The following is a 14663-nucleotide window of genomic DNA, read 5'->3' as shown; positions in this document are numbered from 1 at the left end:
TTCAAGATTGCTAGGTTTAGGTATAAAGCTGTTACTGGGTTTTCCTTTTTCTTCTTGTATCTTTGCTTAATCTCTACTTGGTTATTTGCGGTCTTTATAGTATTTTTCATTTGCTTAGTGAAAGTGGTTAGGCCTTACCCAATCTTTCCCTAAAAAAACAAGACGAAAAAAAGCATGCCTTGAGAGCTTACTACTCTCACACCAAAAAAAGAGAGGAGGAAAATGGGGTAATTGATACTGGGGTAGCAATTAGACTGATCCAGCAAGGGAAGATGAAAGTCTAAAAATTAGATTGATTTTCTCTTTTTTTTAAAATTTTTTAAATTTATTTTTGGTGGGCAAAGTCTCAAAATCTTAGAAAGGTACAACGATAACATCAGCTTGCACAAAGACCAAAGAAAGGAGGTGGTAGATATCCCTCTAACCTGAAGTTGGACTTGGCGTTAGCTACACATCTTGCCAACCAATCTGTAGGTTGGTTTTTCCATTGGAGTTGTGAGACACAAAATTTTACCCCAGGATCTTTATTTACCAATATGTCATGCAGAAAGGGATTAGGAATCTGCTTACCTAAAATGACAGCCCATGCAGCCAGGGCCGGCCCGAGCCCTAGGCGACCGAGGCGGTCGCCTAAGGCCTCGGGCCAATGGAAGGCCTCCGGGAGCAGAAGCTGGCTATGAGTCTTCCCCCTTGATGGAAGGGAGGTGGAGGGTTTCTTGGCCTGCAGAGGGGCAATTGGGGAAGTTGGGGACAGTAGTTTTGTTTTGGGTGGAGAGAGAGAGAGAGAGAGAGAGAGAGAGAGAGAGAGAGAGGAGGGATTTGGTTGGCTTGATACACGCCTGAAGCCACTCTTATCTTTCATCCCTTCTCTTTTTTGGTTTTGGTCTTGGTTTTCCTTCCCTCACAAGTCATTACTCCTGATCCAGCTGGGCCATCAGGAAGAAAGATAGGAGGATTGGAGATGGACTTCTTGGAGGGTGGAGATTCTTTTAATTTTCTCCTCTCGGTTTCTTCTCCCTTCTTGGGTGGTAGAGAGAGAAAAGCAAGGAGGGGGTTGAATGGCTGCTGTGCCGTGATGTTGCAGTTGCAGCTTCGGTGCTCACTTGAAGGGGGAGATGGTCTTTAGCAAAAGAAAAGGAGGGTAGAGAAAGAGAAGGAGGGAGGGGGGGTTGAATGGCTGTACCGTAATGTTGCAGTGGCTGCTTGGGTACTCACTTGAGGGGAGATGGTGGGATGGGACTTTTATTAATTAGATGGAGAGGGGGTTGAATGGCTGCTGTGCCGTGATGTTGCAGTTGCAGCTTCGGTGCTCACTTGAAGGGGGAGATGGTCTTTAGCAAAAGAAAAGGAGGGTAGAGAAAGAGAAGGAGGGAGGGGGGGTTGAATGGCTGCTGTACCGTAATGTTGCAGTGGCTGCTTGGGTACTCACTTGAGGGGAGATGGTGGGATGGGACTTTTATTAATTAGATGGAGTGAATTTTCCATAATGACCCTTCTTTCTCTTATAGAGAGGTCCCTTTCTTGACAAATTCTTCGACCGTGAAGCGCCATGGGATGACCTTTTCCTATTCTGCTCTTGCTTCACATGGTAAACAGTATTGCCAAGAACAGTTTCATGGGCCTTTTTTTTTAAGTATTTTTTTAATATTTTCATTCAAAAATTATATTAAACTGAAGAGGCTTTTTATCTACCTTTATTAGGTTCATGCATCTTTGTTGAAATAGTGTACTTGACAGCAATCTATTTCCATAACATTTTTTTAAGTATTTTGTATTTATTAAAAAAATTATTATTAAAAAAAAAGAGGCCCCATTTACTGAATTCGCCTTAGGCCCCCGGATGTATTGGGCTGCCCCTGGTCAACGCCAATCCTCAGATTAAAACAAAATGGATCTTTAGTTTAGTAATTATCTTAATATATTTGATATCTAAATCAACTGATCATCTTTCATGTCTCCAAAAAATAATTCCAGCTGCAAAAGCCTTTTCCGAGTCTTAAGAATTTAAGTTGGTTATTCTTTGGGGCACACTAATATGGTATCTTAAAACCCTTTGCAAAATTGTCATTCACTTAGTCATAAGACTCAAAATTTTCTAATCATATATTACAGCTTTGTACATAGGTTGGATATTAGTATAATAGTGGATTAACAAATAACATTTGACCATTGGGTTCATGTCAGGAAAAATAAACCTCTTGTTACCCAACTTCGCTATTATATAGAATATAGTCATGAGATCTTAATGTATAAAGTTTACTACTTTTTAATATCCTACAATTAAAAAGAAATCATGATGTCATCAACTTTTTATATAATATATTTCTTCCTGTAACATTAGTTATCTAGTTCAATTTCTGATAGGAAGCTGAGTTTTTATATTGCTTCGGTTAGATTCATTTTTATTTGTTTGGATTCACAATGCTATCTGATGCGGTCGTGCAGGAACAATAATTAATTGCGAGCTTCATAGCGACGTCTCGGACAATGCAGCTTCCTTTTGTAAGCATGCCTTTTCTTTTTAAAAATATACCTACCGTCTGGCTTTTTCAATATAATTTAATCATGCAGGCCACCTCCATCAGGTAAGTAGGCCCTAGCAGAGCAGCCCCCACCCTTTCTTCTTCTTCTTCTTCTTCTTCTTCTTCTTTCTTTCTTTTTTTTTTTTTTTTTTTTTTTTTTTTTTTTTTTTTTTTTTTTTGAAAACCATCACCCTTTCTTAGGATATCAACTAATGTGGAACTAAATACGTGTCTGCACGGATCTTCATATATTCTCTTCATTTAAACTCTGACGTTTTCGTCAGGCTACAAATCCATTCAAATTTAATCGTAAATACTACGATCGGCTCGTGGTTAGCTCCAATAAATTTGTGCTACAGTATTTTTTAGTCCATATAAGTTATGAATCTGGTCTGCTCTGATACAATTTGTCACAACCTAAAATCTTATCCAAAAAAGCTAATCGAAAAGTATAATTTAGGTTTCTTGATCCTGCATAAGTATTCAAAATCTATCTAGTGAATAGTTAATGTGGGACTAAACACTTGTACATGTTCTCACACCAAGTGAGCAGCCAGATTGGATGCAAACTTTTTCTCCTTTGGTTTTTGTATAAAGCCTTCGATCGGCGGCTAAACTTCTGTAGGAGAGGAGAGGATTTGTCTTGGACTGTGACATCCCCATCTACCCCACCAATAACCTCAGCATGACTCATGGCAGGTTACTCCTCACCGACGTCCGGCTCTCCTAAGCCCCTATCCCCTCTGCTCCGCTGGCTCCAGAGGCAGAGTTCCAGGATAATAAGAGCTACGACAAGGACGTCAAGATCGAGAAGAATTGCAACAAGATTCATGAAAATGTTGTATTAGTGGAGAAATAGCAACAATATCTCATACCTAATCAAAATGTTGCCCGGTTGGCACGCGGAGAACTTTCTTTCCGGCGATGCTGCCACCACCGCCGATGCTAATGGCTTCTCTCAAGTCTGTTGTCATTCTGATTTCTTTCCTTCTTTCCTTTGTTTCTATCGTTGTTATTAGCGGCAAGTGTTGGATTGAGAGGTTGGCATGGTTGTGTTGGTTGGCAGGTAAATGGGGATTTGTTAAAGGCTTTGGTTTTTCCCGGAGAGCTTTTTCCAACAGGCTCGCCGGAAAGCTCCCGGAGAGATTTTCAGGTAGGATATATATATATATATATATATATTTCTATTCTATTGTTAAATATTTTGTTTGCTGATTCTCGTATACTTATACTCACTTAGTTTAATTTATCTGGTTTACTATAAAAAATACTTAAAGGTGATTTATGTGTGTTTAATAAAATGATACAGATGATTCTAGGTGGGGATTGAATATTTGAATGCTGCTGTTTGTATATTAATAAAAGAATTTTTTAGTTGAAACATGTACAAATATGGCCTGTTTATTTAAAAAATTATATTATTTGGTGCAATTACTAATGTAAACTATAAATATGATTTTATTGCATTAAAATTTGCATCAAAATAGTACAGATGTTACAGCAATTTTAAGTTTGGCCCCTTTATCATTGAGCTTATGATGATTTTGCGTTGTCAATTGTGAAGTAAGCATGAGATCTAACCCTTTTGAGCCGGACTTTGTCGGCAATATTTGGATCTTAGAATAGGTTAGATAGAAATGGACCCTCAACTTCCAACATTTTATGGTGTTGAAAATGAGATAAGAATGTTACCTATTGATGCTATGGGTTTATGTTGGTAATCTTTTAATGTCAATAGAAGTATGAGCACACGGGTTCATCTTATTTTTCGCTCATAGACATTGAAACAAACATTATGGAGCCTGTGCTAATTTTGATCGGTGATACACCTTTAAACCAGATACATATAGTTCACCAGAAGGTCCAACTAATTAAATTATGCCACGATGCCAACATGAGGTAGATTGGAAGCGGCCAAACAAGTCCAGCATCATACTGTCGAGTTTGCATATCAAGAGCTCCCTACAATTAGCTGCATCCTAACGAAAGGACCCAATGATCATCGAGATCCCACTGATGTCAACAATGCGTGAAGCATTCACGCCCAATATCCAGATTGACCCACACGCCCCAATTTTCTGGTGGTAGGTAGACTCCTTTACCTAACATACATAAGAAGAGAGGCAGAGGAGGTAAGTAAGGAGAAACAGATTGAAAAACAACCTCTTTCTATTCTCTGATTACTATATTGACTTAGGCATCGAAAAATCTCCGTCAGATATATTTTAGCTAGAAAATTTCTTTATTCTATACTTTTTCAGATTGGAGTGCTGTCATCCGACAAAAATTTTGGCTGCAGCGATCGAGCGCCGCACGTCTTCTTTAATTCCAACCAAAGCAACCAACTATCGAGTTTTCTAGTATCACCATGCTTTTCATCGCGGTGTCTAAGGCCAATCAATTTTCAGCGGTAACAATCGGTGAATTCTTCTGTTCTATGACATAATGCCAATTTGGCAATTCCCCTCCCATCTGTTGGCGAGATGCCTCTCGCTGCCCACTGCTTCACTAATCCACCCTTTTCTTTTTCTTTTTTCTTTCGGTTTGCTCTTCTTTGACCTTTTTTTTTGTGAGCATCATGGGGCCCATGCACGGAAAACTCAAAAAATTACTTCTTCTATGCTCGGTTGAGAAGGCTCTCGAAGAAAGTGCCTTTTACCTAATTTCGTACACAGCATATTCCAAATACCACCACTACATCACAAACACTTCCTTAGGACTTAGGAGGTTCGTATTGACCTTTTCACGAGTAGGTTAGCAGATTGAAAGTTGTGACCGAGGTTGAATGGTGTGATTAGAGAGGTTAGTTTTGTGATCAGGAATCATCTTGGTAGGATGATAGCTGTAGGAGGTCAGCATATGCCTGCACTTACGGTAGTGGGGGCTGAGCTGCGGATAGCCTGCAAGAGTATATCCTATGCGAGGCTGGTGCTTGGTGCCGAGCGGATGTACCTCGAGGAAGACTCCTCCATGGTGATTGATTGGATCCGAGGGGCGAATAGGTTTGGTGATGGTCATCCCCTTATTCGGAAGATTCGCAGGATGACTCAGATGTTGGGCGGCTTTCGGGCAGCATACGCGTTTAGGGAGGCGAACAGTGCAGCAGACTGGGTCGCCTCCTATGTCGCCCGACATTCCGGGAATTTTATTTGAACGTCTGTTTTAGATGTTCTCTATTCTTTATATTTTTTACTTTTCCTTAATTTGGCAGGATGTACTTACGTTCGAGTTATATGATATAAGTAGTCGTTTTCACCCCCCCCCCCCCCCCCCCAAAAAAAAAAAAAGTTGTGACTGAGAGACGGTGCTTCTCAATAGCTTATGTTAAAATATTTAAAAGATACCACCCTCTTGTAGTAAGTTTAATCTCATATACGTGTTATTTTCTCAAACTCAAATGTTACTCTATCAATTTGAGTAATACTAAATATGGCACGACCAAACCTAGATTTGCACTTTGCAGAAAATACGAAAGCCCCCCACTTTTTTATTTGTGGATAAGGCCGCGTTTGTTCGCTTGAAAATAGTTAATTTTCACTCCATATCCCAACCATACAACCATGTTAGCAAGTTTTTTTTTCTTTTTAAATTATAGAATCCGAACCATGGAGATGTGTTTGAATTAATTCACAGAACAAATGAGTTAACATAGATCAGAAGCAAATATTTCAAGATGGCCGTTCTACAGTCAAAGGTGGCCTAACTTAATTGGGAAAATAATTTTAAGTCTATTTTGTTATTAATTGGATAAAATAATTCTTTGTTCAAAAGAAGGTAAAAAATTAAAAGAAAATCTCAACAATGATTTGGGCAAATAATACCAACGTTTTTCTCTTATTATCATTTCTTCATTATATTAGCAAGTAATGATAATTATAACTCTGTTTGTTTTCATATGACATGATCTTAGTCCGAAAAAATTTAATAAATAATATTTGTTAAAACCACTACAACAATCAAAAATAACTTGTAAAGGTTATCATTATAATGGGATCATAGCATTATTCAATCCTTGATTTTCTCTACACACAGCTGTAATTATGTTTCATCGCAACCTAAAAACAAGTATCATGCACCAAGTTCAACTTAGAATGGATTTTTTTGGAAGTAATTTTTATATGCTATAATATCGTGGCTAGAAGTTCCCACAAATTATAATACAGAATAATGTAGATTTTTTTTTAATTTTTAAAAATCAATGTTCATTAAACAAAAATAACTTTCGATTGTTAGAATGTGGATTTGATAATATCATTACTTAACTAGCTTTTTTTTTTGTTGCATTCCATTTTATATCTAACATGAGACCATTATAAGAGTCGTTTTTCATTTGCAAAAACTTTGCTACATGGATGAACTAGGTATATCAATTACTTGCATTGCCATTTTATATTACTCAAATTGTTTAATATAATTTTGAATAGTTGCTTAAATTGCTTTTTTTTTTTTGGTTCATATGAGCACAACCAGTTACATCACTAACAAGAATACTAGTAAAATCAGCAGGAACTAAAACCTGCTGAGTCCATAGAAACTCTCCTGAATGCTGCGCAGCAAAGGAGGCGACCCAATCAGCAGCTTGGTTCGCCTCCTGTGGAACGTGTCTGACCTGAATAGCCCGGCAATCCCGTAGCATCCATCGCATATCACACAAAAGTGGGTGCTCCACCACCTCTCGCCTCTCCACCTGAAGGCGATCAATCAAGACGGCAGAGTCCTCCTCCAGAATGATCCCATCCGCCTCCAGCACATATCTCGCATGAGATAACCCCATCCATGCAGCCTTGAGCTCTGGCCCGAATGCTAAGGCCTTAGAGGAGCGACATCCCCTCGCAGCAATCAGCCTAGCACTGTGGTCTCTGATCACAAAAGCCACTCCTGCCTAATCTCCATTGGTAGGCATACTTCCATCGAAATTCACCTTAAGATGGCCAAGAGATAGGGGCTCCCAAGAGACAAGAACAAACCTGGGTGCTATGGTAACGGAGGGGGGTTCCAGATGTCCCTAGCTATTACTGGTGAATCCAACTCAAACGACTCAATGACCTCCACTGCCTGATAGAGAGCCCGCTCAACAACAAATCTTGGAGGGCCCTCCTACCCACAAAGACTCTAGTATTCATGTCCAGCCAAATATAATAAGCCAAGTAAACCGCAGCTATGCCCCATCCAACAGTGCTCGGTGACTGTACAGTAGCACTCACTTGCTGAAGAGAGTTCTCTACCGAAAAATTGGATCCCGAAAGGGGAAACAATGCTCTCCTCCAGATCTAGGCAGTCCGAGAGCCCTCAAACAAAACATGACTGGCAGTTACTAAGTGTTCACTATTATTTTTGTGTCAAAGCTACATGACATTAAAAGGCACGCGAATCGCACGTGCAAAATAACGAGTAGGCACCAGCTCGGGGTGGGGGGGATGACCGTGTCCCACCCGACGGAAATCAAGAGCCAAGAAGGCTTCTTGTGAGAACAAAGAACCTGGGAAGGCTCGGCGGCGGCGCTTGTGGCGGTGACCGGAGAGACTCGGTGGGAGGCGATGCTGCTCCCTCGCGGTGCTTTAGAAGCGTCACCCACGCCAAGGAGCGGCGGCCCGCGGGCGATGCTAGGCGTTGCACCAGTTATCGTCGCGTTGCTGCTGCTTGAATGCGCCCCGGAAGCCGCTCATGGGCTAGACTCCAAGTCCGTCTCCGCCTTCGTACAGAACGTCGTCTACTCCAATCGGATCGCCATCTTCTCCAAATCCTACTGCCCGTAACTCCTATTATCTTCACCTGCTTTTTTTTTTACTCCATATCTCTTCTGATTTAAATCCGGGATTGGAAGTGCACAAGAATCTGATGCTTGGTTTGATTTGCTGGATCAAATGCTGGGAGATGTTATAATCCTTGGAAAAATTTTAATTGAAAGTAGTTTCAGAAGAAATCATGCGTTGGCAAGCTGACATTCTTTCACTTTGAGTTTTTCCCCTTTTAGCTGGCTCATACTATGATGAAGTATAGGAGTTCTTGGCTGCGTTAACAATTTTGTGTACCTAATTCATGTTTTATTGTTAGCTTGTTTTTCAGCATTTGAAGATATTGATGATAACATATATATTTTTAATTATCTAATCTTGTAATCATAGATTGGTTTTTTATTTATGGCTCCACTCAGTTATATTTAGAGGAAATTATGAAAGAAAAATTCCTTGTCTTTAATTGGATGTACCATGGGCACGCATATTTTTTAATTATCTAATCTTGTTACCCTAGATTTTTTTTCTTCTTATTTATGGTTCCACTCAGTTATATCTGTAAGAGATTTTGAAAGAAAAATTCATTGTCTTAATTGGGTTTATCACGGGCATGTACAAGTTGATGTTGATCCCGTCTTTGAATTATCTCAAATCATCATTTTTCTTTTTCAATCAAATCAAATCAAATACAGGGATTCCTTCCCCCTCCAGCACCCTCTCCCTCTGTACAGGTGAGAGTAGCAAACCATACAGAAGCAACTGGATCATAATAAAATTGGATCCTTTCTACTCAAAAGAGAGAAAACACAGTTGAAACAGTTCTAGACTTCTTTCACATTTGTTTACAGTTTGGATAGCCGTGATTTCTTGTGTTGGTCCAAAAATTGAACCATTAAATGGGGTGGTTGTGTTGAAACATTATCATCTTCGTGTTGGAGGTGTTGCAAAATTTCTGAGCTTCAAAGGGTGAAGCATGACCTTAGGGTCATAGATCGGAAGAAGATTTAGGTTTTGAAGGACCATTTATGTGGGAGATAATGCTTCTTGTGGGTTTTTCAGTAGATTTATTATAGTGGCCAAGTTAGCCATGTCCAATGCAGCATCATGTGCTAAAGACATCTCATTTACAAGTTTGTTGCATATTTTGCATAGTATAACGTGCTTCCTGGCATCCTAAGTAGCATCCATATCCGTGAAGTAGGTTGATTGAAGGGTGTATTTGGGAGCCATAGGACACCTTAGTACTAATTTATGTCTCTTTATTCTTTCCCCCCTCCTTGCCTTTGATTTGATAATTCATTGTGGGGATTTGGGGTGTGTTGAAGGTTGTGGAGATTTTGATCTAAGTACTTAAAATGATTGGATTTCATTCCTGAATATGCTGAAGTTACCAAGCTCCCAGTTGCTTGCTTCATTTGTGATAAAATGTGCTGCTAACCATAGACAATTTCCTAATAACAAGTGAGTCTCATCATGATTCCTTATCAACTGATCCAATTCTCGAAGCAAGGTTGTTTTTCCTAGTACTAGAATGAATTGATCCTAAAGTTAGAGTTCTGTTTGAGGTTAAAAGTTTGCTTAGAGTGATAAATTTGTGAGGATCAAAAAATTGATTTCAGTGTTTTGCATGGGCATGTACTTGGATGGATCTGATTTGTTTTAACATACCATTACAATAAACATTAAAAGCTTGTCTCGACTAACTGGGTTGACTTTATGAATCTTCATTTGCCAAGTATTCCATGAAACTTGGGTTTATCTAATAGTGTTACATGCTTTCCACGATTGGTTGTCAACGTGTCATTAGCCCTCCACAGATTTGGGTTTATGAATAGCATTGACTATATCCTTTAAAGTATGGAACAATGAAAAAATAAAATTCATAATGCATATAATCTCATGGTTGGTTGATATAATTCGAAATGCAAGTGAAGACCAAGCATGGGATGATTCCTACAAGATATCGAAACAGATACGAGATAGGACATGAAATGAGATGGGCAAGCCAATACAACAAATCTTGAAAAACATAGGATACAGATACATGGGCATATTACAATAATTATATGTGTAAATATAGATAACTTTATCATATAACATACATACATACAAACAAACAAAAAATGTTGATAGCAACAGTTAGTTTATTCCTGACAATGTAATATGTTGAATTGAAATATGGAAGTTTTTCAGATGAGATACTTACATATGCATAGCTTATGTTTGCATTATATTTCATCAGTGGTAGTAGGTCAATCTAGAGCATTCTTCACTTTCTCATGTAATATATGGCAATGTATGATCTGGTGTTGAAATAGTAGTGCTTTGTTTTCTGCACTTGGATGGGTGTCCATTCAAATTGCTGGGGTCCTATTGTGCTGCAATAAAGTGTTAATCTAACATATTGGAGGATGTTGCTCAAAGTTTGTAATTTTTCCATGGGAAAACAATTGTTCATGCCCGTTCCACTTAGTAATATAAATAGAAAATAATTCTTGATTAATAGTCTGCTTCTCCTATATATCCTGTAGATTATGTAATCGTAATTTGGGTTCTGCATGCTTGTTTGCATTATTTAACTTTTTTTTTCTAGGTATTCACTACGCGCTAAACGTGTGTTTAACGAACTAAGTGAGAAGCCTTTTGTTGTGGAGCTTGACCTTCGAGGTAATCTGTCTGCTTTTCTCGCCCCATATTGCTTGCAACAAGTGAAAAACTGATCTATAGCCGAAATTCTTGATATTGTCTTTTAATACTCTGGATTTTTTTTGTGAAGAGTTGAAGGATTAGTTTGTGTTACAATTTAGTTTTCCCCTTATGAACTATGTGGTCTCTTCACCAGCATTGTATGAATTTCATTGATAGCTAGATTTCTGCCAAGGATCTGTAAATAGAAATATTAATCCTCAGAACTAGAGTGATTCTGAAAGACATACATCCCGTGCCACCTTTTCATTGCTTCAAACACTCATGCACACACACAAATATCAGCTATCTCTAGGGAAATTGATGGTTCTGTCTCTCTCTGAATTCATGCTTTCTGAGTGCCATGGAAATTATTGTATCCATTTTTCTGATAACGTAGCATTTCCATATCAAACACTAAATTTCTATTTGCCATATCTCATGTTGCCCATTTTCTGAACTAAAAAGAAAATGAGCATATCCTAGTTTTTTTTTTGAAAAAAAAGATCATGATGTTATAGAGATTCATGCTTTCTGAACCATGGAAATTATTGTATCTATTTTTGTGAATGACATAGCATTTATCTATCCATCACTATATTTCTAATGGCCATTTCTCAGATTGCGTATTTTCTAAACTCAAAGAAAATGAGCATGTCCTAGTTTTTTTATAAGATCATGATGTTATAGATGCTTATGGAAGGTTGGTAAATTTTAACTATTTATAGCCTAAGATTGATATAATATTATTTTTATTCAGATGATGGGCCAGAAATTCAAAATATTCTTCTAGACCTAGTTGGTCGCCACACCGTACCACAAGTTTTTGTGAATGGTCAGCACATTGGTGGCTCGGATGGTCTGTACCCATGACTTAAACCTCCATATTTTCCTTTCTGAATTTGCTCTTTAGTTTTTGATAGTCTGACCTTCACCTCCCTTCAAATCACTCAGATACGGTGAAGGCGCTTGCAAATGGGAAACTTCGAAAGCTTCTTGGTAAAAATCAATGACAGCTGTATGTTGGACGAAGCCAATAACTGGAACATGGTTTTGAGGCAGAAATATGCTCTTGGAATTGCAGGTTGATTTCTTTGGTTAAGATTGATTCACATAACATTGTTGTTTTTGATACTGTGAAGAAAGGGATGCCTAACATGTAAGTGCTAATCTTTAGCAGAATTATGCAAAAATATCAATTGCACAGTGGTTGTTGTCTAGTGCGTGATTGTTGATCTCATTGCCCAGGGAGCTATGTCCTCATGCTGCTAAGTTTAATTAGCAAAAGCCCTTAATGATCATTAGATTTCTTGGACTACATGTGTTTCATCCACTAGCTTCTTAGCTGTTCTTATTAGCGGCTCCCATTTACAGTGCCTCAAATCTGTTGGACAACAAGATCGTTTTTCTTGTCCATTCTTCATCCTCTAGAAACAACGTAACCGATATGCTGAAAACTGGATCCTTGGGTGGTGTTTTGAATGAACAGTGTTTTTTTTGTCCTCCTTTCTTTTTAAATTTTGACTGAGGATGTCATGAATTACTTTTCTAGCTTTGTTCAAATACTGGGGTGGTGCTTTGAGAAGAGTTATTTCTCCAGCTTTGCTCAAAGATCAAGGTTGGCCAACATTGCGAATCGTCTTTCAGAATAATAGATGGCATGCCAGAATGCTTAAAAACACCTTTGAAATGCAATGTGTTTTACTTGGAGTTGTTATATGGGTTCTATTATTATTGTGGAAACAGCGGAGGAAACAACTAAAAAATGAATAGGTTTTGGTTTTTGAACATAAGGTGCGGGAAAACACAGATCATATCGAAAAAAAATCCTGACGAGATGATCTTGACCTAGAAACCAAGCGTGAGGGAGAAAAGCAGTATTGCCGTTGATTACTGACTTTGCTGGATGAAGGAACAACCCCACCTCTGTAAAAGGAGAACAGGGGCGTTCGTGAGTGAAGGTCGTTCTGGGCTAGCTTTCCAACCCCACACAGAGACACCGAGATGGCGGCGCTTCGGAATCACTTGCTGACCAGAAGATGAGATCGAGGAAGCTCGCTGAGAGTAGGAATCTACGACATCAGTGGCAAAGAGTTTAGGACGGTGAGTGCCTGTGGAGCTGATGGCTAACGAGTTCAAGTAAAAGGTAAACTGTTGATCCTGGAGGAAAACGCCATAAAGGAGGGGCCAGAGAGAAGATTGCGCCTTCCTTTGGACACCTTTGTTTATCGTCTATATTGCCCATCATATTGGTTGTTTAGAAATGACTGAATAATTAAAAATATAAATCTAAGCTGTGTGCGGCCTATTATCTTGGAGGGTGACTTGGTCGCTGTGATAGGTTGAATTCAGAAGGATCTGAGTGGTTTGGATTGAGACCACTCTCTACTTCAAAATATTTTGGACGATGGTCGGAAATAGAATGGCGTTCCAGACCAAGCACTTTTTAGAGAGGCCATGGCGCTACAAATTAGGCGGCCGCGTACGTGGCTAACTACTCTAGTTGCACATTATGAATTCGGAAAGAAAAGTTGCCTAGGATACTTTGCAATTTGTTGTTTTCTAATTTTATTGGATATGTCGGAACTTGTGTAGTCCTATTGTTTGCCTTAAAAAGAAAAGGAAAAAAAATATAAACCTAAACGCTTGCCCAATCTTTACAGAAGCTGCTCTTCAAGCTTTTTGGAGTTCACTCGTACTAATGCCACCACGAGGTCTCTGACAGTTTCTATATCAACCCATGTGCCTTCTTTCATTTGGAGCCTCGGCCCACGAACTTCCTCAAAATCAACTTTAATGGGATGACTAAGCTTGTGGGGGAGCGGGTTTGGCATCGAAAGTACTATTCGTTCCTTTATTGTTGCAGGGGCTGCAGGAGGTTTGGGTAGGTCTCATTTACCCTGCTACAGTACTTTGAGCAACTCCCGTTGCACTGGTGTCCCGTTATCACGAGAGAGTTGGGCAACTTTTTAATGGGCCAACCTATTTATATTTTTAATTTTTTTTTAATTGGCTTGATCTACATTTTTTTATACTTCTTTTATAGAACTAGGATGGGAGAAAATCTCAGCTGCACTCGGGGCAAATTTTTATACTATAAAGACTGAAATCAATGTGTCAATAACATTATACTATTATTATTATCTATCTCGAGTAGCTTTTATTAACAGTTATGATGAACATGATGAACCTTATTTGCCTAACTTTTGATTCTTTTATTCTTAATGGTTGTATTAGCTGTAATCATAGAGACTGACATGCAATAACCAGAAAAAGGGAGGTATTTCTTAACAAATTCATAATTTCGAAAAAGATGCTCTTTTCTTGGTACCCCTAATTACTTCAAGATACCATCTATAGGATGTGTAGCTATGCATTTCATGATGCATCTGTTGTAATTCTCACACCTGTAAAACTCCTTTATTTGCAATTTATCCTCCATATCCTCTATCTGTATAAAGCTAAAAATGGAGGGATCAAATAACCACTGTTACATCAATTAGAATAATGTCTTAAAAAAGCCTGTTCCAAGGATGCTTGGATCTGAAGCTGCAGAACACAATAAGGACCTCTCGTTACTTTGAGGACTCAATCCATCCGTAGAAAAAAAAGAAAAAGTGTGGCCAAAAAAAAATAAAGGTAGCCTTTTTTTTTTTTGTTTGATTAGAGTTTTTTTTAAAAAAAAAGTAACATTTCTATAGGATTAAGATTCTCATGTTTC

General features: G+C 38.6%; 1 protein-coding gene across 1 annotated transcript; it reads left to right on the top strand.

Moving 5' to 3' along the window:
- Nucleotides 1-7929: 7929 nt before the first annotated feature.
- Nucleotides 7930-12162, top strand: LOC103712199 (monothiol glutaredoxin-S6-like). Its single transcript, XM_008798660.5, has 4 exons — nt 7930-8274; nt 10851-10924; nt 11703-11801; nt 11897-12162. The coding sequence occupies exons 1-4, from the start codon at nt 8060-8062 to the stop codon at nt 11953-11955; spliced, it is 447 nt and encodes a 148-aa protein (XP_008796882.3). The 5' UTR covers nt 7930-8059; the 3' UTR covers nt 11956-12162.
- The last annotated feature ends 2501 nt before the right edge of the window (nt 12163-14663 follow it).

The sequence above is a fragment of the Phoenix dactylifera genome, chromosome 6 (assembly GCF_051530095.1).
Source record: "Phoenix dactylifera cultivar Ajwa chromosome 6, Ajwa_hap1_PhDact_Kaust_v1.1, whole genome shotgun sequence".
Taxonomy (NCBI): Eukaryota; Viridiplantae; Streptophyta; class Magnoliopsida; order Arecales; family Arecaceae; genus Phoenix; species Phoenix dactylifera.
The sequence above is the reverse complement of the archived record's forward strand: the minus strand, read 5'-3'. Positions and strand labels throughout refer to the sequence as shown.